Consider the following 25492-nt stretch of genomic DNA (forward strand, 5'->3'; position numbering starts at 1 on the left):
TATTCATAATTAAAAAATGAAATGTTTATTTTTGAAGTAAACGGGCCAGGAATACTTTGAATATGTTTCTATGGCTAACAATGGTGTATATTGAATATATGCTGTGCAGAACTAAAACATCATTTTCTTTCAAACCAATTATATTTTCTATGGGCGGCATGTATACTTTCAACACATCCTGTATTTCTGTCAACAAAGGATAGAAAAGACTTGGGTATTTAAAGCCGTGGGCCACCAGAGGGCAGTAGAGCATACGTTAAAAAACTCTACAAGCCTGCTGATAAATTGCACTGAAATGTTGTGCATTCAATTTGAAAAGGGTTTCTTGGCTCATTTCCACAAGTCAAACATAAAACTCCAACCATTTCGACTCACGAGCATCAGGAAGTTTATCTTGCGGCTTGAAATGATATATTTGAAGGCTCCCTCCCAGGCAGACGCACGCATTCACTGCAAAGCTCAAGATGCTCTTTGACCTCCGGGCAGAGAGAATACACTTTATTATGAAATTCTCTCAGCGACGTGGCAACGCACCGAGGAGGGGGAGCGAAGAAGAGAGGTGCAGGAGGGGGGGAGGAGGGAGGATGGAGGATCCAGGCGCTGTTGGCTCAGCGTCCCGGAAGGGAAGAGCTTGGCTGGGCAAGGCAGCTCACCAGCACCTCCCTACAGTCCAGAAGGACCCTGACCGAAATCGCATGTACCTGGATCCACAAAGAAAAGCCCTCACTGTGTTCAACATCATCACTATTCTTTATTTGCAGCCGCTCTGGTGCTGACCACATCCACTTTGTTCTTACTGGAAGTCTAATCACACGGAAACATAGCAACAATCGAGCCTCTTTTGGTGCCTCCAGGCTGAATCCCAGCCTTTAAAGCTCACATTCAGCCTGGAACTCGCACCTATCTGATAAGTCATGAAACAAAAAGGTCCGTGTGAAGGGTTAACTGACACCTCACAGCCGCAAAAGTGTTATTGCAAGCCAGGGAGGGGAGGTGGCGCCTGCAGCTGAGGCAGGAGAAGAAGAGGGGAGGACCATGGGAGCCAGAGGGACCTCCACGCTGCACATGCGGCGTGCATGCATAGCTGCCGGACTGCATGTCACCGTGCTGTGCGTGCTTACGCACACCACTTGCCACCAAGTCCCGCAAGCGCTTTTGAGCCAAAACGTGGCACCTCAACACTCAAGCAGACAAGAAAATAAGAGAAATCATGCAAGACACATGTTTTACACCCAGAAACAGAACAGTGCAGCTCTGATGTTACGTATGGTTGACACAAAACACAAATGCTAACTGCGATGTCGTTCTACCTCAGCCTATTGTAGTTGCCACAGCTTTATTTTAAGATGTGCAGCGAAGCCTGTATTATTAAGACTTGCGAGTGGTGGGTGCATACTTGGCTGGGGACACACATTGCTGTTACAACACCATTAAAAGTCCATTTTGCTAAATAGGGGACCTCTAATCACTGGAAGTGTTTTGGAAGAAAAGGTCACCCACTGTGTCCTGGTTGCTGTTCTTGTTTCACCTGAGTGTCATACTCTCCTTGTGTCTGCATTCAATAGTTAGGTGAGCGTTTTCAAGAGCTACAGTGCTAACAGTGCCAACAGCAACCATGCTAGCTTCAAGGCGTTTCATGCTGGAAAAGCCTCTGAATGACAACAACTCTGCAAAATTCCTCCCCAGTGCTGGAAGAGACTCTATTGCAAGTTGATTGCAGTTGTTGCTGCTAAGGGGGGCCCAACCAGGTATTAGCTTTAGGGGGCCTTAATGATAACAGGTTTCATTTAAAAAGTGCATTTTGTGTTCAGCTGTGTTGTCATTGACGAATATTTACATTTGTTTCATGATCTTTGTTTGATTTAAGTGTGACAAACAATAAGAAATCAGGAGTCACACCACTGTAACTTTCATTTTTCACTATGTGGGCCTCGATGGAAAAAGTTTGGACACCCCTGCCCTAGAGCCACATCGTGTCTGAAGACGTGTAATGGTAGCATATGTTGGTGCTTTGGTCTCAGATTGTCACAGAGCTTGCAGTTCCATAAACTTTAGCAGGAGTCCGACGTGTCCGCGGAACCTTTTTTCACTTAGCTTTGCATTATTTGCACCTTCTTCTCTCGTCACCCGATCATCCTGCTGCATTAGGCGCTCCCGAGGGCGACACAGGTGGTCTTGTAAAGCTCACCCCTCCGCCGTCTGTGGGCCTCGGGCGCAGCAAACCATAAAAGCAGGTCAAGTCGCGGGGAGCGCTCCTGCTTCCTGTCTTGGCTGTTGCCGTGGCTGCAAAGTCTAGACGGGGAAGCGGAGGGTAATAATAACAAAACAAAGTCAAAGAATTGCCGCTAAAATGACAAGAAGGTCATGTGCGCAGGTTTTCCAGCGGAAAGCAGACATGACCTAAGTCTTTAAAGGAGGACAAAGGGGAAGAAATAGCGCAGGGCCCCCGCCACGCACGAGTCAGCAAACCTCCTAATTACACATTCATCTCCTCATTTCACACAGAACGTGTTGCTTTTCCTGCCCGGGCCTCTAATTTAGACGCTGTAAAAGCCTGTTTAGCTACACTGGCTGCAAACGTGGTGAAGTAAATGTGTCAATGGTGCAGAATAACGTCGGCAACTATCAGCGAATTCAAAGTCAATCAAAGCATCCCATTGGCGGAGGGCGTGCTATTACGTTTCTCCGCACAAACATTCAGTCAGTCTGGAATGTTGAGTGTTTTTGCAGGAAGATCCGAGGCAGACTGATGGCCTGGAAGAAGTTTCTTTGCTGCTCACAGCCACTAGGGGGCATATTTGCCTGACATCTCGTGATAGCTATGATATGCTGTGATATATTTATTAGTATTATTACTACTATTAGGGCCCAAACACTTCCTGAATGACTTTGTTTCTTATTATCATTACTTTTATCATCGTTCCGCCACTTTAACGTGCTCTAAAAACTCCACATTTATCTTTAGCTGCTTGCTCAGTAGCGCCGCCCTGCTGGCAGCATGAATTATTATATTTATATTAAATAGAAATATTATGTTAAATAACAAATATTAGATTATACTTATATCATTTTATATATCAAATTATATATTATATTTGATAACATATCGCTACATATATTTATAAATATTCTACATATAGAATATTTATATGTACCTGTATATATTATATATATTATATGTATATATATGTGTGTGTGTGTGTGTGTGTGTGTATATATATATATATATATATATATATATATATATGATATAAATATATTTAGAATATATTTCTCAAATTCACCATCATTGATTTATTTTTCATTATTTGTATTATGTTATATATTTGTTATTTTATAACCTTTTTTTAATTACATGTAAGTTGATCACTTCATTAAAATAATTGGTTTATTGAAATAATTATTGTTATTATATATATTTTTATCATATATAAAAAACATATATATCGATAGGTATACAATACATATTATATTATAGATTTATATAAACTGTATACATATTTATATATAAAATTATATGCCCTATTCATTTATTTAAAAATAATTATTTTGTATATTTAATATTTTTGTAACCTAATTTATGAATCAAATTATATAATAGCAGATCATCATTCATTAAATTATTATTTCTTTAAATGATTTATTTAAATAATAATTATTTATATATATTTATAATTAGATTTTTATAATACATTAAAAATAAAATGATATATACTTTAAATGTAAATAGATTTTTATATATTTATACGTTATGTATGTGTGATATATTTATTTATATAACTTCCCATCATTCATTTGTTTAAAAATAAATCATTATTTTATATTTGATTTATTTGTATAACCTAATTACTCTACTAGTCCAATGATCCAATAATAGCAGGTCATTTTCATTGAATTCATTGGTTTACTTAACAAATGAGAGACAGTTACTGTGAAACAAAGTAGAATATGAATATGTCGATTTCATCAATGCTCTTCCTGGGAAAAGTCCCGTCCTTGATGTTAAAGCTCAAACCTGCCTCAGCGTCTCCATTTTAGCTCAGCTGCGGCCTGAGACATGAAAGCGTTCATCTTTGAGCGTCGCTACGAATCTGGACGTGACAGACGGGCGAGTAAACTCGTCCAAGAGGAACCAAAAGCGCTGAAAATTCCAGATGCAAGCAGTCAGAGGACGAAGGCCTCAGAAGCTGATGCGTTTCCACTCTTTCTTGGCGACACGGCGGCAGCAGCAGATGGTTGGATGGCGGCGAGCGCCAGAAGAATATTTCATTTCGCACACGCTTCTTTGACTGTTTCAAGAAACACTCGTAACGACCGCGTCGTTCCCACGATAAGACGCAGGGAACCGGGAGCGATGAGGAGGGTTTACGGCCTTTTGCGGTGAAACGGATCATTGCATGGATTGCATGGATTAGCGTACTATTTTTTAAAAACGTGGCAGAGGTCCGCCATGGTGTCCAAATCGAGCCCTGATGATGGGATTTAGACAGGAACATCATTTTCCAATGTGTAGTGAAGCCTACTAAGCTGTTCTCCGTCTGTGGTGGGCCTAGTAGGCTTCTATTTGTGAGGCGTCGATGAGTATTGACGAGTACATTTTGATCAGGATTACAGTATCTGAACAATATGCGCTTCTCAAATGGGACCAAAGAGGTCCCGAGGGTAAAAAGTGTGGCCGCATGTGCAAATCTCCTGATGCATATTCCAATGAATGAAAATATGAACAGAAAAAACAAATCTCGGCCAAGTTTCGTACAATTAGCCCTTAAAACGTTTTTTTAAGATGTGTAGTGAAGCCCAAATTTTTTTTCTCTTAATTTTATTTTTTTACAAAGCTGTCCATCTTGAAGTGGTGGACTTACAAGGGTCGGGTGCATCAAGCTCGGGGCGTGTCCAAGGATTTGACATTGGATCTGGCAGCCATATTATTCACAAAGGCAGCAGCTCTATTCAGTACGTGCGCTACAGTGCTAACATTACACTCGTCACGCTAGGTTAGACAGTGCGCTGGAGGAAAACAAAACAGTCAAGCTTACGACTCCCACATCTGTAGCTCGCTGATGGATAGTTGCCAGACTTTTTTTTAAGGACGTGTAGCAAAGCCTGATTTTTTTTTAAACAACTGCTAAAAAGAACACATACCAAGAGCTAGCTTCTGCAGCCGAGGACTGGACCGCCAAGTGTCCGAGCTGCCACCCGACTCTTTCTGCAACCGACCCCTTTGGCCTCCTCCTATGAGTGGTGTGTTCATTGGTGCCCCTTCCGCGCCCCATGGGTGCAGGCCCAGCCACCAGACGCTCCCCCTCCTCCAGGCCTGGCTCCACAGGGGTCCGTATCTGTTGCTTTTCTCTGTTGCTATATGAAAAAAATAGAAGCATAAGTGACACAATTGACACAGACTGTGAGCTAAGCTAAGCTAGGCACAGAAGCAATGGTGCTCCAGTGTGGGAATATTCCGGTTTTAAACAGAATGAACAAGGCGAGCGCACGAACACTGACGACTGACACAGACAGTTTTCTCAACTGGGAAAAAAAAAATACAGACAGCGCCTGCGTCCCGACAATCAACGCTTACAGAGGCCTTCAGTCGGCAAATACAAATGAAACTGTGCAAAATTGTGCGCGCTCATAGACAGTGTTGCTCACTACATCGCAAAAGAAATGCAAGCATTCAATACGGTTATACAGCATATATGGCATTCATTATAAACAACATACAGTATGTACAGGCAAATTCTATGTCAAGCTAATCTAATGTGGCTCACACAGTTACGCCATACTTGAGTACCACCTAGTGGTTCAAATGTGAATTACACCTCTCATGACAATAATGAAAAAAAGGTCTCAAAATGTTGTCGATAGCGTCGATTATCGACGATAATTTGTAGCACAATTATTGACCAGCAAAATTTGTTGTCGTGACAGGCTTACAAAAGTTACTTTTGCACAGTAGGGGGCCTTTAAATCTCACGTTCAACTCCTCGAGTGATGACGTTTACGATGAATCATGACGCAGACATCGTATTGTTTTGAAAGAGTGAGCGGGGACATCCTGTTCCAGCTTCTGAAGAAATAAACTTTTAAAAGCTAAAAAAAAGGGGACGTATGGGCTCATCTGGGGTCACCGACAATGCCGTCTGTCTCGCGCTCTGATGGACACGTCGGGATGGGAGCTTCCAGTAAAAACAGCGTTTACATTTTCATGGCAGCTTGCTGATGTCAGCTGATTTGACGCACACACCCCTTCCTCGCTGTTGTTGAACGCTTCAAGATGTTTGCTAGGAACTTTCCATTGGATCTGCTGCCATTTTTTGCCAAACATGGCCAAAGACTTTGCCAAGTCATTGGAACGGATAGGTCGGTGGTTTTATTGCTGCTTGCAATAACCAGGCAGGAACATTACACGCACACACACACACACACGCGCGTGCGTCCATTTTTATAGTCCAGATGAAATAAACTGAAGTCCCGACATCATTCCTGACGACCTGGAAATGGTGGCTGCGGCGGTTCTACGCTTGATGGAGAAACGGGAAAACAGGAGTCCAGGATGAAAACAAAGGCAATGGATCCTTCGCACTTTTCATAGAAGATAAGAGGAACACATAAAAAGGACTCTTTTTTCATTTATTCTTTGTTATTTCATGATGTCAATTCTAAACCTGAAAAGAAATAGTTTTTATTCATAATAAAAATAAATGTGTGAGTCCTATTGTAACCATAATCATGATATCAATGTTTTCGTACCTCTATCGCCCTCTTTGCTGTTCCTCCGCCATTGGGATTAGTTCAGTCATTGCAAACTAAGTATTGAAAAGCATTTTAAATCAAATAAAAATAAATACAAACGTGGAAACTAATATCAAATAAAAATAAAGAGATTCAAGAGATTCAAGAGAGTTTTATTGTCATGTGCATAGTACAACAGCAGTTATACCATGCAATTGTATGGTAAATACAATACAATACTGGAAATTAGCATCAAACTTTTGAAAAATTTATACAAATGCACACAAAATTTGGAGATGAACACATATTCTATAAAAATAAAGCAAGAGTAACACAGTCAAATAAAAATGAATCAAAATGCACACAATATTTGGCGATGAGTATAGTGTGTGCTGTATAACACGAGAATAAAGTCCTACATTTCCCAACTTTTTTTCTCGTAAATTTCCGACTTTATTCTTGTAATATTACGACTTTATTCTCATAAATTACACCTTTTTTTCTTGTAAATTTACGACTTTTTCTTTTTCCTTTTCCTAGTAGTTCCTAGCCTTTATTCTGTAAATTTACGATTTTATTTCCGTAATATTACAGCTTTTTTCTCCTAACTTTCTGACATTATTCTCGTAAATTTCTGACTTTATTCTCATAAATTTACGACTTTATTCTCACAATATTAGAACTTTTTTTCTTGTAAATTTACTTTATTCTCGAAATCTCCGATTTTTTTTTTGTCAATGTGTCCCTAACACTCGGTCGTCAACACTGACAAACATGGAGGTGAATATAAATAAATAAATAAATAAATAAATACTTAGCTAAAATCTGTCTCGTATCTGTTGATTGCATAAAAACATGCTGCATGTGATGAAAACCTCAACTTTACTTTCTGACAGAAGCGGTGGCCTTTCGCAGCGGCGTGGTCCCCCCTCCCTCCCCATCCCTGCAGGCCTTGAGAAATATGCTGACTTTCTGCTTTTACCTCTGAATGTGTTCTGTCACGATGGATTACTGCAATCGAGTCCAACGTCTGAACACGAACTAAAACAATTATGAGACGTGCACGACTTTTCATGTAATGAGTGATGAGATGTGAGGGTGGGGCGGTACCACCAACTTCAAAGAACGCCAACACAACACAGTTACATATGCTTCCAGCATAAATGGAGTCTGCACAGAGCAAAGTGCTGGTTCATGCATCACAGCATATCATATCAAGAGGATTTTTTGCAATGGGTGCCGTCTATAGAGGATCTGTGACCACACAAACACACACACACACACACACACACACAGAACGCATTCCACTCTGTTAGAGCGTTTCAGCCCGGCCCTACTGGTCGCCCGCGGCCGTAGAAAAATGAAGAAGCTCAGGAGCTTCCTTCTGCGTGCTTGCAGCGATCTGAGAAAACGCCGAGCTCAGCACAAACATGGCACTGCTTTCAATCATCATCTTTGATGCCGCTTCCTCGTCCTAAAGCCACACATCATATTAAATGGGCGCTCTCATGCCGTATGTCATCTCTCCTGCCAGGTGTTTTGGATTTTCGCAAATCATTTCTGCATGTTTATTTACTCCCACGTGTGGTAACGTCTGAACGCCGTAAAATCACAACGAGCGGACGCTCTTGCAGCCGTGTTTGCCTACATTACCACCCTGCATCTCTTTTACTAGTCGACGAAGGTGTTCTCCCGTGGGTTACCAAGGAAACGGCCCAGTCATGGACACCTTCAAGTTCCCAAACACCACGTCTGACAATAACTAGCGGGGAGAAAGTGCAGGAAGCGATGCTGCTTTGCACTAATGACACTTATCTCACCCCCAAAGTGTGTGGCAAGCATCATTACCACATGAATACGCCTTGTTTCCACCGGTCTGCAAAGGTCCTTTCCCACAGGGCCCACTTGGCTCAGAAGGCCAACTTTTCACTGTCATGGCCGGTGTGTTAGCGCTAAGGCTCTGTTTGTTCCATTAGCACTCAGAAAATAGGACATCTTTGTTCCTCCGCCTCACCTGCTGCTGCTAAACCACTTAAGAGTCATCCAGTCTGGGATTTACGCTCTCATTCTTGAAATATTTCCGATGGTACAAGTAACAGCGTCACCAGTGGGAGCGGTGCGCTGGCGTACAGAGGAGCAATAATGGCGGAAACACACCACACGCCACAACAGAGAGCAGCCGGGATAAACTGCTTTGCTTTTATCCACGAAGCACAGAGAAGAGAAAAGAAAACACATCACACATCAATACTGCTGCTGTCAAATATCTCTTGAGAAAAAGCTCAACTAGACCTTCCACCTTGCTGGAAAACATCTTTTTATCAAGTCATGCCAACTCCCTCTTTGCTCATTGTTTGCCACACCTACGATTTTTCAGTTTTTAGTTAGTCTCCCTAGATTGGTGTTGCTAACCACGCTGCAGGGTAAGGGTGTCCATTTTTGGGTTTTCTTCGGGTGCACCGGTTTCCTCCCACATTCCCAAAAACATGCATGTTAGATTAATTGGCGACTCTAAATTGTCCATGGCTGGCGACCAGTCCAGGGTGTACCCCGCCTGTCGCCCGAAGTCAGCTGGGATAGGCTCCAGCATGCCCCGGCAACCCTAATGAGGATGAAGTGGTATAGAAAATGGATGGATGGAGGTTAAGATCTACAAATATACTTGACTAGGCTAAGGACTATAAATGTGTTTGACTTTATTTAGGAGGACAAACATGCTTGACTAGATTAAGGACTGCAACTACACTTGACCATGCTTTAGAATGTGTGTGTGTGTGTGTGTGTGTGTGTGTGTGTGTGTGTGTGTGTGTACTCGCCAAGGACATGTACCTGTACCTACATACCGACAGCCATGAAGTTTAATTCATCATTGTGAAAAAAAAGCCCATTTGCTTGTGCCGTCTGTTCTTTGAAAACACGATTGGTAACATGTGCTAGCCGGAGGTGCTGTGGTGTCCAAAAATGTCCAAATTGGGAGCGAGTTGCATCGAGTCCCTTTAATGCAACAAAGTACGACTTGAAGGCAACGGGAGTGAAAGAGAGTCTTTGTCTCAGATCTAATGTGTTGTTCTCGTGTTTTACTTCCTCTTCATCGTTCATTCCATCTGGGCTGTCTTCCATTATCTGCCACAGATTGAGAGATCCAAACAACCCCCCCCCCAGCCTATTATTGTCAAAATGACCACAAAATTCCTCCTTTCTTCTTCTTCTTCTTCCTCCCTTCAGTGGACTCCATTTGAACTTAAAGGCTTCAGCTTTGGTCTTTGTCCATGCTGTTGGGCTGAAGATGGACCCTTTTCACACATTCTGGGGATGCCGTGTGTGTGTGTGTGTTTGCGTGCGTGTGCGGGTGTGTGTGCGTGTGCGGGTGTGTGTGTGTGTGTTCTGATCCTATTTAGACTAAGAGGGACGGAGAAAGGAGGAGAGCAGAGGATGGAGAACTGGACAAAAGATGGAAGTCCATCAAAGCAACTTCAGCAAACCTGATCAGGATCATGAATAAGTCAGTCGGGGGGTGTTTTTGGATCGGTACTCTGGTCTGTAGACCACGAAGGGCCGCATACTGAAAAAGTCAATTAAAAAAAAGAAATGCATTTTTAAACAGCCTGGCGGTTACCTTTGTTCTACCAACATTCCCCCCCCCCCATTTCTCTGCAGAAACGTTCTTTACTATGCAGGACACTTGCAGAAAGTAAGGACATGATTGGACAGCTTTTCTGACATATTTCGTGACATACTCAAAGACAGTACATCCCCACCTGTCATTTCTAAAAATCCACATGTACCGTAAATGATACGCCCATAAAAATGTCTATTTTTGACACACGGCTGCCCCCCCAAAAACCCTCCTGCCATTGCTCACTCTTAACACAATCCAGGTTTAAGCCCTAAATTCACTGATTAAACACAGTCAATGTATAAAATGTGGAAGCGTTTCACTGCCGCTTAGCAGCATGCAACTATGGTGCGTTCAAGGACCACCGAGCATTATCAGTGACACATAAAGACATAAACATAGTATTGTTGGAAAATATATACATACATTTATTTGTATGTATGTATGTATGTATGTATTTGTATATATTCACATACTGTATATATATATATATATATATATATATATATATATATATTACTATGTTTGGATGAATGATGTGTTTTTGATGGGGGAAAAATTGTGAATTTTTAGAGAAAATTTTATATATATATATTTTATATATATATTTTATATTTTATATATATTTTTTAATATTTTAAAAAGATGTTTTACATTTATTTACTTAGGTTGGTTAAATGAGATTTTTTTCTGCTTGAAAAATTGCCTATTTTTGGAGGAAAAAAATCAGTTAAAAAGCATTTTTATTGTTATTACATTGTTTGGGTGAATGTGATGTGTTTTCTGGGGTCAGCCGCCTAGTTTTGGAGGAACATTTTTATCAATGTTTTATTACTGGTTTTGGGTGAATGAGATGTGTTTTCTCTGAGAAAAACTGACAATTTCTGTAGAAAAAAATATTTTCCTTGTTATCACTAAATTCGGGTGAATTAGACATGTTTTTTGTGGGGAAAAAAGTAATAATTTTTGATTTTTATTACAAACGTGGGTGAAGGAGACGTGTTTCCTGTGTGAAAACCGCCTATTTTGGGGAAATCAGTAATTACAAATATATTGTTTATTTTCGGGTGAATGAGGTGTGTTTCCTGTGGGGAAATCCATCCTTGAGGATGGACGTGGGCAGAAGACGCTATCATGACCAGATGTCCCAGCGCCTTAATGCCAGCTCAATTACTTCTCCACTCTCCCTTTCTTCCCTTGCATCTACAGCTGTTTTCCCTGCGAGGCTCCACCAATTGTTCCTCCTCCCTCCCTTCCTCCCTCCCACCCTCCTCTCGCCTCCCTCTCCTCTCTCTCCTGCGTCCTCTCTCTCCCCTCCCCTTGTTGTGACAGAGCACACCTGCTTGATCTCCACGCCGATCGGCGCTCCCGAGTCCAATTATCCCAAAAGGCCCGAGGAGCCACTCGCTCGCCGCCTCGACTGGATTTTTGGGAGTCCCCCCGCCCCCACATTACTCAAAGCTCCTTTGCCTTGCTTCTCCTGGGAACAGGTAGGTTGCATCCTTCAACTTGGGCTCCTAGAAGTGTGCTTTTATGATGATGTCATTGTCTTGTATTCTGGGTAAGTCGTGTCGTCCACTTGGAATTCCCGTCAGGAACCCAAATGCATGCAACGGAGTGAAAAGAGGGGGTGTGGCGGGGCCAAAAACTCCAACTGGCCTTTCTAATGTGTTGCCTTTCATGGCAGCATACCAATGGGCTGCTTTGACACCGCGGGGACGGATTGTTTGGATGGATCCCATATGGAACCTCCTGCATTCCTGCTCCATCTCGTTTTATGTTTACGTGAATGAGGAGGGGAACATTCTTCCTCAAATGTCCTTGTTTTGTCTGGAAAACAACACGCAGGATGTCTTTCTGTTGATTCATCCCATTAATATTCATCATGGCGCCACTTGGAAGGCTCGTCCAACCAGCTCAAGTTGAAGATGAAGATGGGAAATAAAACAAAAAAAGGGGCCCCACCTGCTGTTAATGTAGGGGTGTCCAAAGTACGGCCTGGGGGCCATTTAGAGGCACGAGACAACCCAAAACATGAGGAAAATAGCACAACTAATAATTACACAAATGATGTGTTGTCTTTTTACACAACCCTGCGTTAATCCCTTAATGGCGCCCCCGTCCCCCACCCCCTCCTCCACTAACTCATCACATCCTCTTTGCCAGCAGGCCAAAGAAGAAAAGTCATAATCAGACTCAGCTGGGATGGAAATTGGGGACAATCAGTGTTTAATGCATGAAAAAATGCAGTGGTGCCAAGCAGATGTTTAACATTTGAAGTATGAGTGAATGGAAGGTTTGGAGAGGAGGACGAGGAGGACGAGGAGGACGAGGAGGAGGGGGATGAGGAGGAGGAGGAGGCCCCGAGATATGCTTTTTTTTTCAAGATCATTGCAAGTGGATGCACATCAGCGCCACATGTCTTTCTGGGTAGAGAGGATGGTTTTCGGGGATGGAGAACACACTTTTTTTTTTAATTGAGCAATGTCTCGTACACGCCAAAGAAATGGGCTGTTGGCTGAGACTTTGCAGAGTTTCTCTCCAAATATCCCAAAAGAGCCCCCCACCCCACACATTTTTGAATGTGCAGGTCACGGATGCAACCACGTGGGAGGAGGACAGCGCTGTGTGCTTTGCTTACCGTGGAGGTTAAAGGCGACACATGTTGAAAAAGCCTTGTAAATACCTTACCTCCAACAGGACGGCCACGGCCGCCACGCAGCGTGTTCCTCAAAGAAATCACCACCAACCCTCCTCAAAGTCCACACTTGTAAGCCGAGAAAGTGACAAAGCCGAGGGAGGGAAAATGGTGCTACGCGCTCCCCTCTTGCGAGATCTGCTTCCTGTCTGGGAATCATTAGGAGTGCTGGGGCCATTCTTTAAGAATGGTGGGGGCATCAACAGGGGGATGGGGTAGGGGTGGGGGTGGTGGATGAAACAAAGCAGGAGGACAAGAAAAAGCACCACAAGAAACCTACAACTTGGACATGTTTTTGAACGTCTGAAGAAGACGTGTCGTCTTATATTCTGGGGGGGGTCTGGGGATTTATACAGGCATTAGTCTGAGCTTTTCTTCCTGTCACTCACACACCACTGAACTGGAGACACAGCAACACTGGGAAAGTGGCTTCATATTTGTTCCCAAACAACAAAGATGGTCATTTCAAGGTAGTGCTAACCACTGAAGCAGTCCCCTGTCAAGCTACCAAGAAATATATCTTTTTTCACTGTACCAAAAAAAAAGAGGGAATTATGACGTCATACCGATAAATCTGATAACATTCAAAATAGCTCTGATAACCCATAGTTTCAAAAAACGCTCCAATGAGGCGAGATTACTCGTACTGTGCGGGTGAGCAAACCAAGCGCTCCTGTGACGTTAATGGCCTGTCGTAGCATCAGCCACCTGAAACGCCAGCGCCACGGCGTTTGAAAAGTGCAAAATGTTTCCCGGAGACCTCCGTGGCGTCACACCGGCTTCTCGGAGCGTGTGTCCGAATACAGTGCATCTGGCTGGGCCACGCCAGGTGGCTCCTCCCACTCCGTACTCCGGTTCTCCTGACCTCCGTAGTGGCACACCGGTTGATCGGCGCGTGTGTCCGGATGTAGTGCGCCTTGCTGGGCCACAGCAGATGTCTCCCTCCGCTCTACACGCTGGTTGTCCTGATAGTAGGGATGTGGTAGTTTTAATGCTTTGATATTTCATGAGGACAAATCAACGGGTACAGTTGGTCAAATCCTAATTTGTCCTTCTTACTTCCGGTGTGCACAACTTACAGTTACAGTTAAGTTAAGTTACACTTAAATCTAAATTTAAAAAGTAGATATACAAAAAGTTAACGGTTATCGGTACCATCTCGGTCTGGAGAAGCAGAAAGTTATCGATATCGGCTTGAAAAAACAATCTGTTGGCTCTCTAATCTCTTCCAGACACCCAAAAATATGATGCAGGAAATAACGCAAAATGATTCTAAACGACGAATGGATGGAACTTATTGTGGAAGCAAACTTCAACAGTGTTTCTTTTCAAACTGGACATGTCAGTGAGTCGGCAAAGCATAGGCTGCTTTGTTTGGCACAGAGCAAACAAACTCATTTGTTACGTGCAAGACTGTGCAGACAATTTTTGACGAAAACCGAATCATGCAAAAACTGAGGGCGTACGGAAACCGAGGTTTGATTTTATTCAGGTGAAAACGTTCATCTCTGAAGATGACATTATGGCATGTGATGAAAATACTTTGTAAGACACGCTAGCGTGCAGTCATCCCTCGCGATATCACGGATTTTCAGAAAATTAATTCATGAATAAATGATGGCTGTTTGGTGGGAGACGATGGTCTATTAGTCAAAACATATTCAAATACAAGTGATATGTAGTATTCTGGTCACTAGGTGGCAGTAATGACACAAGCACTGAAATTACCTTACATGACGCTACCTTAAAACTGCATGAAGTCAGCCACCTCATGTCCCGCATGATAGATAGAAAAAGAGTTCTCCTCCCATCCCGTGTGGAAGTGGAATTTTTTTAACTTCTTAAGTTTAGAAAAATAAATTCGAGGCTACCTCCATTTATTAATATTGAATCCTACATCGCTGTCAGGTCTGGAACCAATTAACCGCTATAAACAAGGGACGACTGTACATGTCATGCAGATATCCTCAAAGTTTTCTAATCATTACACAAATGTTCAATGACTTATGCACATTTTGCTTGATGGCAGTCGTGTTTTTCAACCAATCTTGCGCAAAATGTACACACACGTGCTTGTCAGTCCCCAAAAGGCGTGTACCAAATTTGGTGGCGCTTCGGCTAAAAACCCCCAAGTTACAGTGGCTGTTTGGCTGAGCGCATGTGAGAAATTTCAAGTCAATCTCACTGACAGGGTTGAATAGCAGTGGTTTTCACCCTTTTGGGTGTAGCGGTTTAGGAGTAGAAGAGTTAGCTTTCATCAACACATTGGATGACTTAAGCAACATATTCCAGTTGTAAGTCCCTGCAGGTACCTGCCTCATGCAGCCGGCACAGCTGGGAAATATTACCAGCCATTAAAGTCAGGAATGCAGTGAAAATTGATCACCAAAATATCCCAAAGTCTCCGAAAAGGAAGACAAAACATAAACAAGGTACTTTTTGGGGGGAGGAGGGGGAGGTTAGCTACAATTCCCTTTGAGGCGATACAGATAAGAGACGGTCGAGGCGTGTCGCAGCTCGCATTTTTGACGTGCGCGCTCGTTCTCAACGAGGCCTAACGCTACAACGCTGCAGGCTCTGAAGGGCATGTGTTCTAAACAATCAAGGATTAACTGTTCTCGGCTGGCTGCTGAACGCTTAACGGGCAAAAGTTGACGGTGGGACTCGGGAGGTCCGTGAATGTGCGCCCCGGCCACGGGTCGGGTCAGCACAGGCACGGAAGATGCGCTTCACTAACGAGCAGTGAATGCATCCCTTGACTTTGTCGGAAATGCTTCAGACGTGCGCCAGATGTGTCTCGGAAGGCAACAATGTGGCTGTAAGATGGTCAAAACAAACATTCTAGACATCCCTAAACCCAGGAGGGAGCTGGCCCACCAAGTGTTTTGTTGCTTTTGCTGAATTTGGGCTTTAGCTGAGATAAGAGAGCCTGACACAGCCAAGATGACTCAGCCTGAGAGTGGAACAGCATGTCCTCTGGATCTGACGAGGGAGACAAGAAGTCTTTGTTGCAACTTACATATGTTAAACGTCAGACAGAATGGAAAAAGACTCCAGAGTTGTAGGCCAGAGATTACCAATCCCATGCAGGACGTTCCCTCCTGAATGGAAGTGGTTTGAGACTTGGCCTCGGGTTGTTTGTGAAAAGCTGTGGCACTTTTGTGGACAAGCACTGCAATTACGCTTCCGAACCGTGATCCCGCAACCTCGCGTAACCCCTGCTCGCACTTACGGTTACAGTCCTTTGCGGTGCCAAAACAAACATGATTTATCGCACTTTAATAGACTTAGCAACACTTGACCTGCAGCTTTTTTACATAATGGACTCAGGGTCAGTAGCATTATCCTGGCAGTCGCATTATCCTGGTTGGGTTTTCCAGGTTGAGGTCATTTGTTAGCCGCTACAGTCTGGGCCCTTTCATTATGGCGTTAGTGAGAGGTTACAAGCGCAGAAAGAAGATTGCCGGGTCTATGCACGACTTCCCAGGTCAGAGAGTGTATGCGTCAACCGGCACTGACACAGTGAGAGAAAATTACGTGTGATGTTAGTATGACGTCTCGTACTAGTGCTAATACTGATACACATGATAGTGTATTAGTGAACTGTTGCACAAAAAAAGTTGAAAATTGGTCAAAACGTGCATCCCTACTGTGTTGCCTGTGCTATTACTTTCCTGACAAATAGACCACATGGTGGCGCTGTTATTAAACCCCATAAGTGCATTGACTTGACATTTCCCACACCCACTCTACCAAACACCCACTGTAACTTTAAGGTGTTTGGCCGAATCACAGTGAAATTCAGAACACATTTCAGAGGACTGACAAGCACACGTGTGTGAAATTTCAGCAAGACTGCTTCAAAAAATGGCCGCCCCGAAATGAAACGTCTTTGAGACTTGACAACTGATAAGTCATTGAGCGTTTGTCTAATTACTATAACACTTTGAGGATATCCCTTTCACATGTATGCTAGCATGTCTACTAAAGCAAACCCATAGGGGGCAACACTAAAGTCATGTCCATGTGACATTTTACCCCGAATGAGCGATGATCCCCTAAAGGCCCTATTGTGTAATTTTCCTGCTTGGTTACACAACAAGTTAGTTTCGTGTTTTCCCAAACACCCCAGCATTTAGCCTTCCACCTATCACCTTTGCCCCTTTGAGAACTCCATCAACATCCATCTTCTCTCGTGTCATCTTGCAGTCAACAGCATCTTCCCTGAGGTTCTTCATCTCGTTCATGCAGGCTCCCCTGCTAGCAGCACCATGAGGTCAGCCTGTCTCTCTCTGCTCCTGGTCACCGCCTGCTGGGCACTGCCCTTCCGCCAGTCGGGCTTCCTGGACTTCATGATGGAGGACGAGCCCGGGTCGGCCCTGCCCGACGAGAAAAACACCTTTGAGGTGCCCGTCATGCCTGAAGGACCCAAGTGTCCCTTCCGCTGCCAGTGCCACCTGCGCGTGGTCCAGTGTTCTGACCTCGGTAAGCACCAGAATTTATGATGAAATGTGAGCGTTCAGGGCTTGGTTGTGGTTTAATCCACCCAAAACCCACAAGGGATTACGAGTATGATGTGTCGTATTGGGAAATCCTACACACAGCAACACAGCAACGCTGATAAATGCTGACTTTTCACAATTTTAATCCATCTGGAGGAAATTACTTGGCTCAGAAATGGAGTCCGTACCACATTAATGAAGCTCAAATGTTCTCATCTTATCAACTGTTTGTCTCATCTTGATGAGCTAGTAAAGTCCCACTTTCTGGGTTTGTTTAAAAAATACCGAGTGCTTGATCCTTACTGGGATCTGGCTGTAATGGGAAAGAACGCGCTAGCATGTGGCATTCCATCAGCGCTCCCTGGAGATGGAGCGCCAAACCCCCCCAAAAACCGATTAAGCGCCGTCTTCCTGCAGATCCATTCCCGTGACAACATACATACGATACATAAACATTCCGTCCTCCGTCCACGGTAGCAGTGGCACTTAGAGAGGGTTAGGAAAACAGTGTGGCCGCGTTGCCATGGTGACAGTAATAACAGGAAGTGCCAGTAGGCTCCATGGTGATTGGAAACATGTGAGCAGCGCTGTTAAGGGCGCTAAACGACCCGCGGGGGTCACAGGTGGCGTTCAGTTTGGGATTGACGGGAAGCTAGCGGGATGACGCAACCGCCAATCGGGATTGGACGCTCCAGTTGCCGAGCCATTTCTTGCAAAAAGCCAACGCCCGCAGACGCGGTGTTGAACATGCGTTGGAAATGACTCGCTTTCCTATCATAACCGCTTGATTCACAATGACTCGCAATGTGGGGGCCAAACACATTTCTCTTTCTCTCTGATGAAACATAAGACGCTGACTCAATAGTTGCGTACTCATTTCTCATATTTGACAAGTTTCTTGCGTCACCCGCAGGCGAACTACGACAGCCAGGCGCGCCACACCTTTTATGATAGACGATCAACGTTTTAATGATGTTCTAACGGTAGAATGTGTTGCTCAAGCCTGTTTATGAGCACCAAACCATACCTGTCAACCCTCCCGTTTTCACTGGGAAACACATATTTTGCCCTTCTTTCCCGGCGCCCTCTCGTTTTAATAGTTTACCGTATTTAAATTTTCATGAACAAAAAATTCCTGTCCTATACAGCTTCCAATCCATTGGGTAACACTCGGGCAACATCTGCGTAAATCATCCTGCAGCCGGTGAACTCAGGCCTTCAAAATAAAACCTACCTTTACCGGACAGAATTTTTTTCTTGCAGAGGAGTGGTGGTGGAAATTCTGATGAAAGTCACAGCATTTCCCTTATTTTTCCTAATTTTCCAGAAAATGCCCATTATTTTCAAATACAAATGTTGACAGGTATGTCAACTTCCTTCCTCAACCGCCTCTGACCCGCCCCTAGCCCCGTGTGGAGGCCCAACACTTCAACAGGCTTCACCACACATCTTAAAATGTAGCCTCTGCCAACTGTCCATCAGTCGGCTACAGATGTGGGAGCTGAAATTTTGTTTTTCTTCAGCGAACAGGCTAACCGTGTCTGATGTTGCCGCTAAGATGTGACTGTAAGGTTAGCTCTCACATACAGTAGCTATGTTAGTGTTGCTCACGTGTGTGTGTGTGTGTGTGTGTGTGTGTGTGTGTGTGTGTGTGTGTGATATATCTAAGATGTGCGAGTTCCAGTGTACATGTAAAAAGTGGGTAAAGTGGAAACAGGCGTGGACAAACCGCTCATTAGCAAAAAAGCTACAGAGACACACTAAGCACTCACATGGGAAAAAGGGTAACTATGAAATATGAATACAGACATGAAACTAAATGGCTATAAAACAGTCACAAAAGTAACTCATCCTGTTGTCGCGGAGAGAACAACTGCCTAAAATGCGACTTTCTTAGGACGAATACACACAAAACCTCAAAAACAGCAACAGTTTATTCTCTCTAAAGTAAACGCCCCATTGCGTGTTGCCACAGATGCCAAAACGGCATAACCGCCAGCTGTTGCTCCTTCAAAACACCTTCCCCCTTGCTCTTTAGCGACGGTTGTATCGTGCAACGCTAAAACCCGATCTCAGCGTCGAGGCATGTCGCTAAGGAAATTGGTTTTCACTTCCTTTCCTCTTCAGAGCACGTTGGATATATTTTATGACTTGGTCACCTTTGGCGCATCAGCATATTGCCAACACATTGTACCCATGAAGTGCTGATCTTTCCGTATTTCCTCGGCGGATAGGTCTCAAGGAGGTTCCCAAAGACATCCCAGATGACACCACTCTCCTGGACCTGCAGAACAACAAGATCAGCGAGATCAAGGAGGATGACTTCAAGAACCTGAAGGGACTGCATGTAAGACACCTTTGAATCCTCCATCAGCGCCACTCCCTCGGTCCCCAGGTGCACGGAAACTATTCTCCCCTTCCATGCAATAAATACCTTCTGTCCGGTCGACGAGATGCGGGGCGCATACCTTGCATGATCTCCTGTCTGTTTACACAAGCGGGATTCTTCTGCAGATGTGGACTTGAACTATTGATGACTGATAAGCTCCCGAGGTGTCATATGCATGGAAAAGTTTAGCGTGCTCCTGACGACGGAGTGGAAATTCCTGCTCAGTCTTTCAATGAAAACTCGTCTTGTAAATGTCAAGAGTGCTAGAATGGCTCACTAGTCGGGTCTGCAGGTAACAGCCTTGGAAAATAATGATTTATTTTAATGATGTGTGAAGACTTGGTTTGAAGGTTCTGGTCTGGCTTGATTTATTGCCTGAGGTTATGCAACAGCTCCAAATTACAATGACGATGGCAAACAGTGGAGTTCTTTCACTCCCCTGCATCACTTTCAGTAGATGATTCCATTCTTTCCAATGTTTCCAGGCTCTGATCCTGGTCAACAACAAGATCAGCAACATCCACGCCAAAGCCCTGAGCCCTCTGACCAAGCTGCAGCGCCTCTACCTGTCCAAGAACCTGCTGAAGGAGATGCCGGCCAACATGCCCAAGAGCCTTCAGGAGCTGCGCATCCACGAGAACGAGATCACCAAGATCAAGAAATCCTCCTTCCAGGGAATGGCCCATGTCATCGTCATGGGTAGGACCACTTAGATATACAAGTTCTAGATATTCTTTTCTCCATGTTTATCTCATGTTCTCTCATCAGAGCTCGGCTCCAACCCCCTGAAGAGTGCAGGAATCGACGCCGGAGCGTTCAGCGACCTGAAAAGAGTCTCCTACATTCGTATTGCGGACACTAGGATCACAGAGATCCCACAAGGTATCATGTGTGGTCTGTCATGGGATAGATGCTTGTGAATATTCTTCTTCATGCAGGTCATTGTATTCTCGGGGCATTAAGTGGATCGCACCTGGACTGTTCAGGTTGTCTTAAAAGACGTGATGCCTCTCATCCAAGCAGGTTTCATCAGTTCATGCTTGATGACTAGCTAGGACAGCTCTAGTCAGAGGGGTTGGTTGCAGGATCCAAATGAAGCCTGCTCGGCTGAGAGGCAAAGGATCTTCTATGACCATCTGAACAATCCAGTTGACATTGATTCAAGGACCATGCGATACATTTGATGGATTTCCTTTGATCCATTTGTAATTTTTTGGGTCAGGTCTCCCCAGCTCACTTTCTGAGCTCCACTTGGACGGGAACAAGATCTCCAAGGTGACCGCCGACAACCTGAAGGGCCTGAAGCACCTGGCTAAGTATTTGAAATGATGATTTTCTATTGAATACACAAATACAAGCAAGCTAAAGTGGCATTAAAGGGTGATTAGGTGTTGCAATGTCGAGCTCATTTATCATTTCCATTCGTCTCCTGGAGATAAGTTGGTGTTTTACTGAGAAAACTATCAAAAGAATGTGGAATAAGGCACCAGAACTCGGGTGCCTGATGAGGTCATCAGCTTGAAGTAGGATTAACTAACTGTGGACTAAAAATACCTTTTTGTTAAGAGGTGTATTCTGTGCTATGATAGTTCAGGTATCTTAGTACAACATTTGACATGTTCTCTTGGCAGATTATGCTTATTTGAAGTAATTGCACCTCCATTTTCTCTAGAAATATTACATAAAGTCAGCAAGATGGTCTAAGAAGGAAATGCCTGGCAAGAAAAATGTATTTTTAGTGTAAAAATAAGCACTTTTGTGCTTGCTTTCAGATATTCCAGCTATTTTAGACTTCCACTTTTTGTCGTGTGACCACCTCTAATTATAAAATGTTGGTCAAATGGGAATGGACACTTATTTTCCAACACGACTGCTGCTTTTGCTGCGCAGGATTTGGCATATTTCCTCCTTTCCACATCTCTTTATCTCCTTGGATGCACACAGTCGTTGTGGGTTTGTGGAAATGAGTAGTTTGGATACAAAATAGAACGGCAATGAACAAAGAGCACCATTGTGTTCTTGCTTTTCTGTCCATTTTGTCATACTTCTCCAAGAGCGACAGGTGTATGTGTGTGTGTGTGTGTGTGTGTGTGTGGGGGGGGGGGGGGGGGGGGGGGGGGACTTTTCCATGTAGTCATTTTTCCTACAGGAGTAAAACTTACTATATGAATTAGAATGAGATGAACAGTGACGCCATGGCTGCTCCATGCAGGCTGGGTTTGAGCCACAATGAGATCAGCTCGGTGGAGAACGGCACCCTGGTGAACGTCCCCCACCTGCGAGAGCTTCACCTGGATAACAACGCTCTGACCAGCGTGCCCCCCGGCCTGCCTGACCACAAATACATCCAGGTAGGACTTTTAAGGAGCTTGTTTTTTGTAACAATGCAGTGACTGAGCAACGGAGCATCTCACGCCCACGCAGTTTTTGCCTGCATAACAGGACTCCCGTGGATTCATTTAGTCTGCTCGTTAAGAAGACGGCATCCCTTTGCAAGTTGCTATTTTCTCTAATTGGCTGAGTGTCTCATTCGACATTTAGTGAGTTTATGCTTTGAGGGATTGATGCAATCCTGTTGAAGTTCTTATCAAGCAGAGCCATTGGTTTTGGGGTTAGGATTCCATGATTATGCTTGTGTGGAGCCGTGGACTTTGTACAGTTTTACACTGAAAGATGATTCAAGATTCAAGATTCAGATTCAAGAGTTTTATTGTCATGTGCATGGTAAAACAGCAGTTATACCATGCAATGGGGCCATTTTCAGTATTTTCCTTAATCACTGACATGATTTTTCAACTTTGCTTAAATACGTTCTATATTGTTTTGAATTATGTTCTACGTTGTTTGTTTTTGGAATGCAAACGATAAATTCATGAAAATTCCACTTTTGTACGTGGCGGGCGCCATTATGAACTTTCTAAGCCTGATGAAGGAAGTTTCCGGAAGTGACGGTGGTGAAGTGAAGGCGCACAGACAGAGGATGTTTACATTCATTATAGCGAAGATTTGAGCAATGTCTCAATAGTTTTCAAGGAAGAAGAAACATCTGGAGAAGAAATACATAAGAGGACTTGCAGTACGGGGAATTTAGTCGTATTTATTCGAGCCACCGACGATGAAACTAGCGTGTCTGACAAGGAAGAGCCATGGAGATGAAGAGAATGACAGGTCTAAATTACCTTGGAGTTGCTTATCCTTCAAGTATTATTATAAACTGGCTTCTTAATGAGCACAAATGGGTCTTTATAGCCTCTTTTCGTGTGTATGTATAATGCTTTGAATGCTAGTGGCTATGGTGGCAAAGTGTTTAGAATACATGATGTAAATAAGACATGAGTTACTGTGTTCTGTGGCAACTTTGACGCCATTCTCCCCCTTTTGTCCTGTGTAGCACAGCATCCTAGCATGCAAATTAATTTGTCTGGTGAATGGAAGTCACGGAGTAGCTTTTAGCCCGGTAGTCAAGACTAGCGCTTCAGGCTAGCAGGCTAAGGAAGCCGAGTCTACATAATTCACACTGCTTGCCTGTTTTCATTCCAGCCGCGCCTTACATCATACATTAGCTTGTGTTGCTGTATTGACTGTTGGACTACGGTGCGCTCGCAACATAGCAACACTTGAGGAAAATCATTGAGACAGTGATACATGCATGCTGTGCATTGCACAAGAAATATTTTTTCACCAAAAATATGAACGCTGACTTGTGAATATGTGGGGATCCACTGTATTTTAATATGTGTAGCGAAGCCTGCTTTTTTTCTTTCCTGGCAAAAAACAGAGCGAAAATATGGAAAACCGTTTCCGGCAGTAAAAGACAAAAAATATCCCAATGGTAGCTCATAATTATGAGATGAAAAGTTAAAATTACGAGATAAGAAAGTCATAATTATGAGAAAAAAAGTTGAAATTAGGAGATAAAAACTCTATGAGATGATGATGCATGTGCCACCTTCTTCACTGGAGCCTTCATCACGTGGCACTCGGCACATGCAGCTTGTATCTCATAATTTCAACGTTTCATCATTATGAATTTCTTATCTCATTTTCACTTTTCATCTCAAAATTATGACTTTATATCTCATAGTTGTGAATTTTTATTATTTCATGATTCCTTTTAATTAGTGAATTGGACTTTTTATCTCTAATTTTCTTATCTTGTAATTTGGACTTTTTATCTCATAATTACGACTTCTTATCTCATAATTCTGACTTTTTTTATCTCATAATTAATATTTTCTTACCTTGTAATTTGGATTCTTTATCTCATAATTACGACTTCTTATCTCATAATTGACTTTTTATCTCATAATATCGACTTTTCACCTCAAAATTACGACTTTTTGGTTTATAATTTTGACTTTTTAGTCTCGTAATTTTGATTTTTTATCTCACAATTATGACTTTATCTCCTGATTCTTACTTATTAATCTTGTAATTTTGACTTTTTATCTCACAATTATAATTTTCTTATTTCGTAATCTCTACTTAATCTGATGATCATGACTTTCTTATCTCACGATTCGGACTTTTTATCTTGTAATTTTGACTTATCTCATAGTTCTGATTTTTTATCTCATAATTATGACATTTTATGTTACAATTTCTGACCTTTTATTTCGTAATTCTAATTTTCTTACCTCATAATTATGATGTATTTTCTTTTCTTTCTGCTGTGGACACAGGTTTCCCTAGAAAAGAGTGAGGGAGATGATAGCTTTTCTCCCGTGTCGACGGTGCCCTTAAAGGCGTATCACTGCATACTGTCTAAATATTTGGTTATTTTGGCAAAATCCTGTTGGGATTAAGTCCATGCACTGCCTGATCGTTATCTCGTGAACATCGGCTCCACATGAGTTGAATCCCTTCCTCCCCAGGTGGTCTACCTCCACGTCAACAAGATCAGCGCGGTGGGAACAGAGGACTTCTGCCCCCCAGGCTTCAACACCAAGAAGGCCATGTACTCGGGCATCAGCCTCTTCAGCAACCCGGTGCCTTACTGGGAAGTCCAGCCCATCACCTTCCGCTGCGTCTTCGACCGCTCCGCCATCCAGCTGGGCAACTACAGGAAGAAGTAGAGCGAGCGCTTCCCCTCCTGTGATTCCCTCACACCGCCCACCTCCATCGCCCCATCATTGAGGAAGTGTGCATTTGTAAATGAGCGCGTGAAAGTGTGCGTGTTTGACCACCGTCACCCCCCCCAACCCAACTCTCTTATAGTGGACATGGACCTCAAGCACATTTTTTTTTTTTTTTTTTTTTACAAGAACACCGTTATTTAGCTTGGCTTGGTTGCTAGCAAACGCGGCTTACAGGAGACACACACATGGGTAGAGCCGTAATATATCCTCACATTCATACTGTAGCGTAGGTAATCACGGAAACATTCCACTGTCTTTTTTGGACCAATGGCAGACGAGGCCTGTGGAGCAGGCAGCCAACCTGTACCAACCATTCCTGTGTGACAGCATCCAGAATGTGGACCAAGTAGTCTGATTGTGCCTGATGAAAGCAACCGTGACTCCAAAATTTAGAATAAACCATATATGTTTCAAACAGAA

At 43.4% G+C, this 25492-nt stretch overlaps 1 protein-coding gene and 1 long non-coding RNA gene across 3 annotated transcripts; one reads left to right on the plus strand and one right to left on the minus strand.

The window, feature by feature from the left end:
* Window positions 1–55: 55 nt before the first annotated feature.
* LOC129168276 (uncharacterized) lies at window positions 56–13162 on the minus strand. Its single transcript, XR_008566236.1, has 3 exons — window positions 13037–13162; window positions 5143–5355; window positions 56–2292 (listed from the first exon to the last, which is right to left on the minus strand). It is a non-coding gene; the product is annotated as an uncharacterized LOC129168276 (long non-coding RNA).
* Window positions 11668–25492, plus strand: dcn (decorin). Of its 2 annotated transcripts, none has more exons than XM_054753360.1 (8): window positions 11668–11835; window positions 17295–17528; window positions 19780–19892; window positions 20420–20633; window positions 20703–20816; window positions 21157–21250; window positions 22147–22285; window positions 24809–25492. In XM_054753360.1, exons 2-8 carry the CDS (start codon window positions 17315–17317, stop codon window positions 25007–25009), a joined length of 1089 nt encoding a protein of 362 aa, XP_054609335.1. In that variant the 5' UTR covers window positions 11668–11835; window positions 17295–17314; the 3' UTR covers window positions 25010–25492. The 2 variants fall into 2 exon arrangements, with proteins under 2 accessions (XP_054609335.1, XP_054609336.1); XM_054753361.1 differs by having other exon boundaries at window positions 11678–11835; window positions 17253–17528.

The sequence above is a fragment of the Dunckerocampus dactyliophorus genome, chromosome 15 (assembly GCF_027744805.1).
Source record: "Dunckerocampus dactyliophorus isolate RoL2022-P2 chromosome 15, RoL_Ddac_1.1, whole genome shotgun sequence".
NCBI classification, from domain to species: Eukaryota; Metazoa; Chordata; class Actinopteri; order Syngnathiformes; family Syngnathidae; genus Dunckerocampus; species Dunckerocampus dactyliophorus.

Excerpts from the sequence above, each read along its gene's own strand:
- dcn (XM_054753360.1), top strand. The coding sequence starts at position 17,315 with ATGAGGTCAGCCTGTCTCTCTCTGCTCCTGGTCACCGCCTGCTGGGCA. Across the intron at positions 20,634-20,702 it reads GGCCCATGTCATCGTCATGG|AGCTCGGCTCCAACCCCCTG; the intron begins GTAGGACCACTT and ends TTCTCTCATCAG. Across the intron at positions 20,817-21,156 it reads GATCACAGAGATCCCACAAG|GTCTCCCCAGCTCACTTTCT; the intron begins GTATCATGTGTG and ends TTTTTGGGTCAG.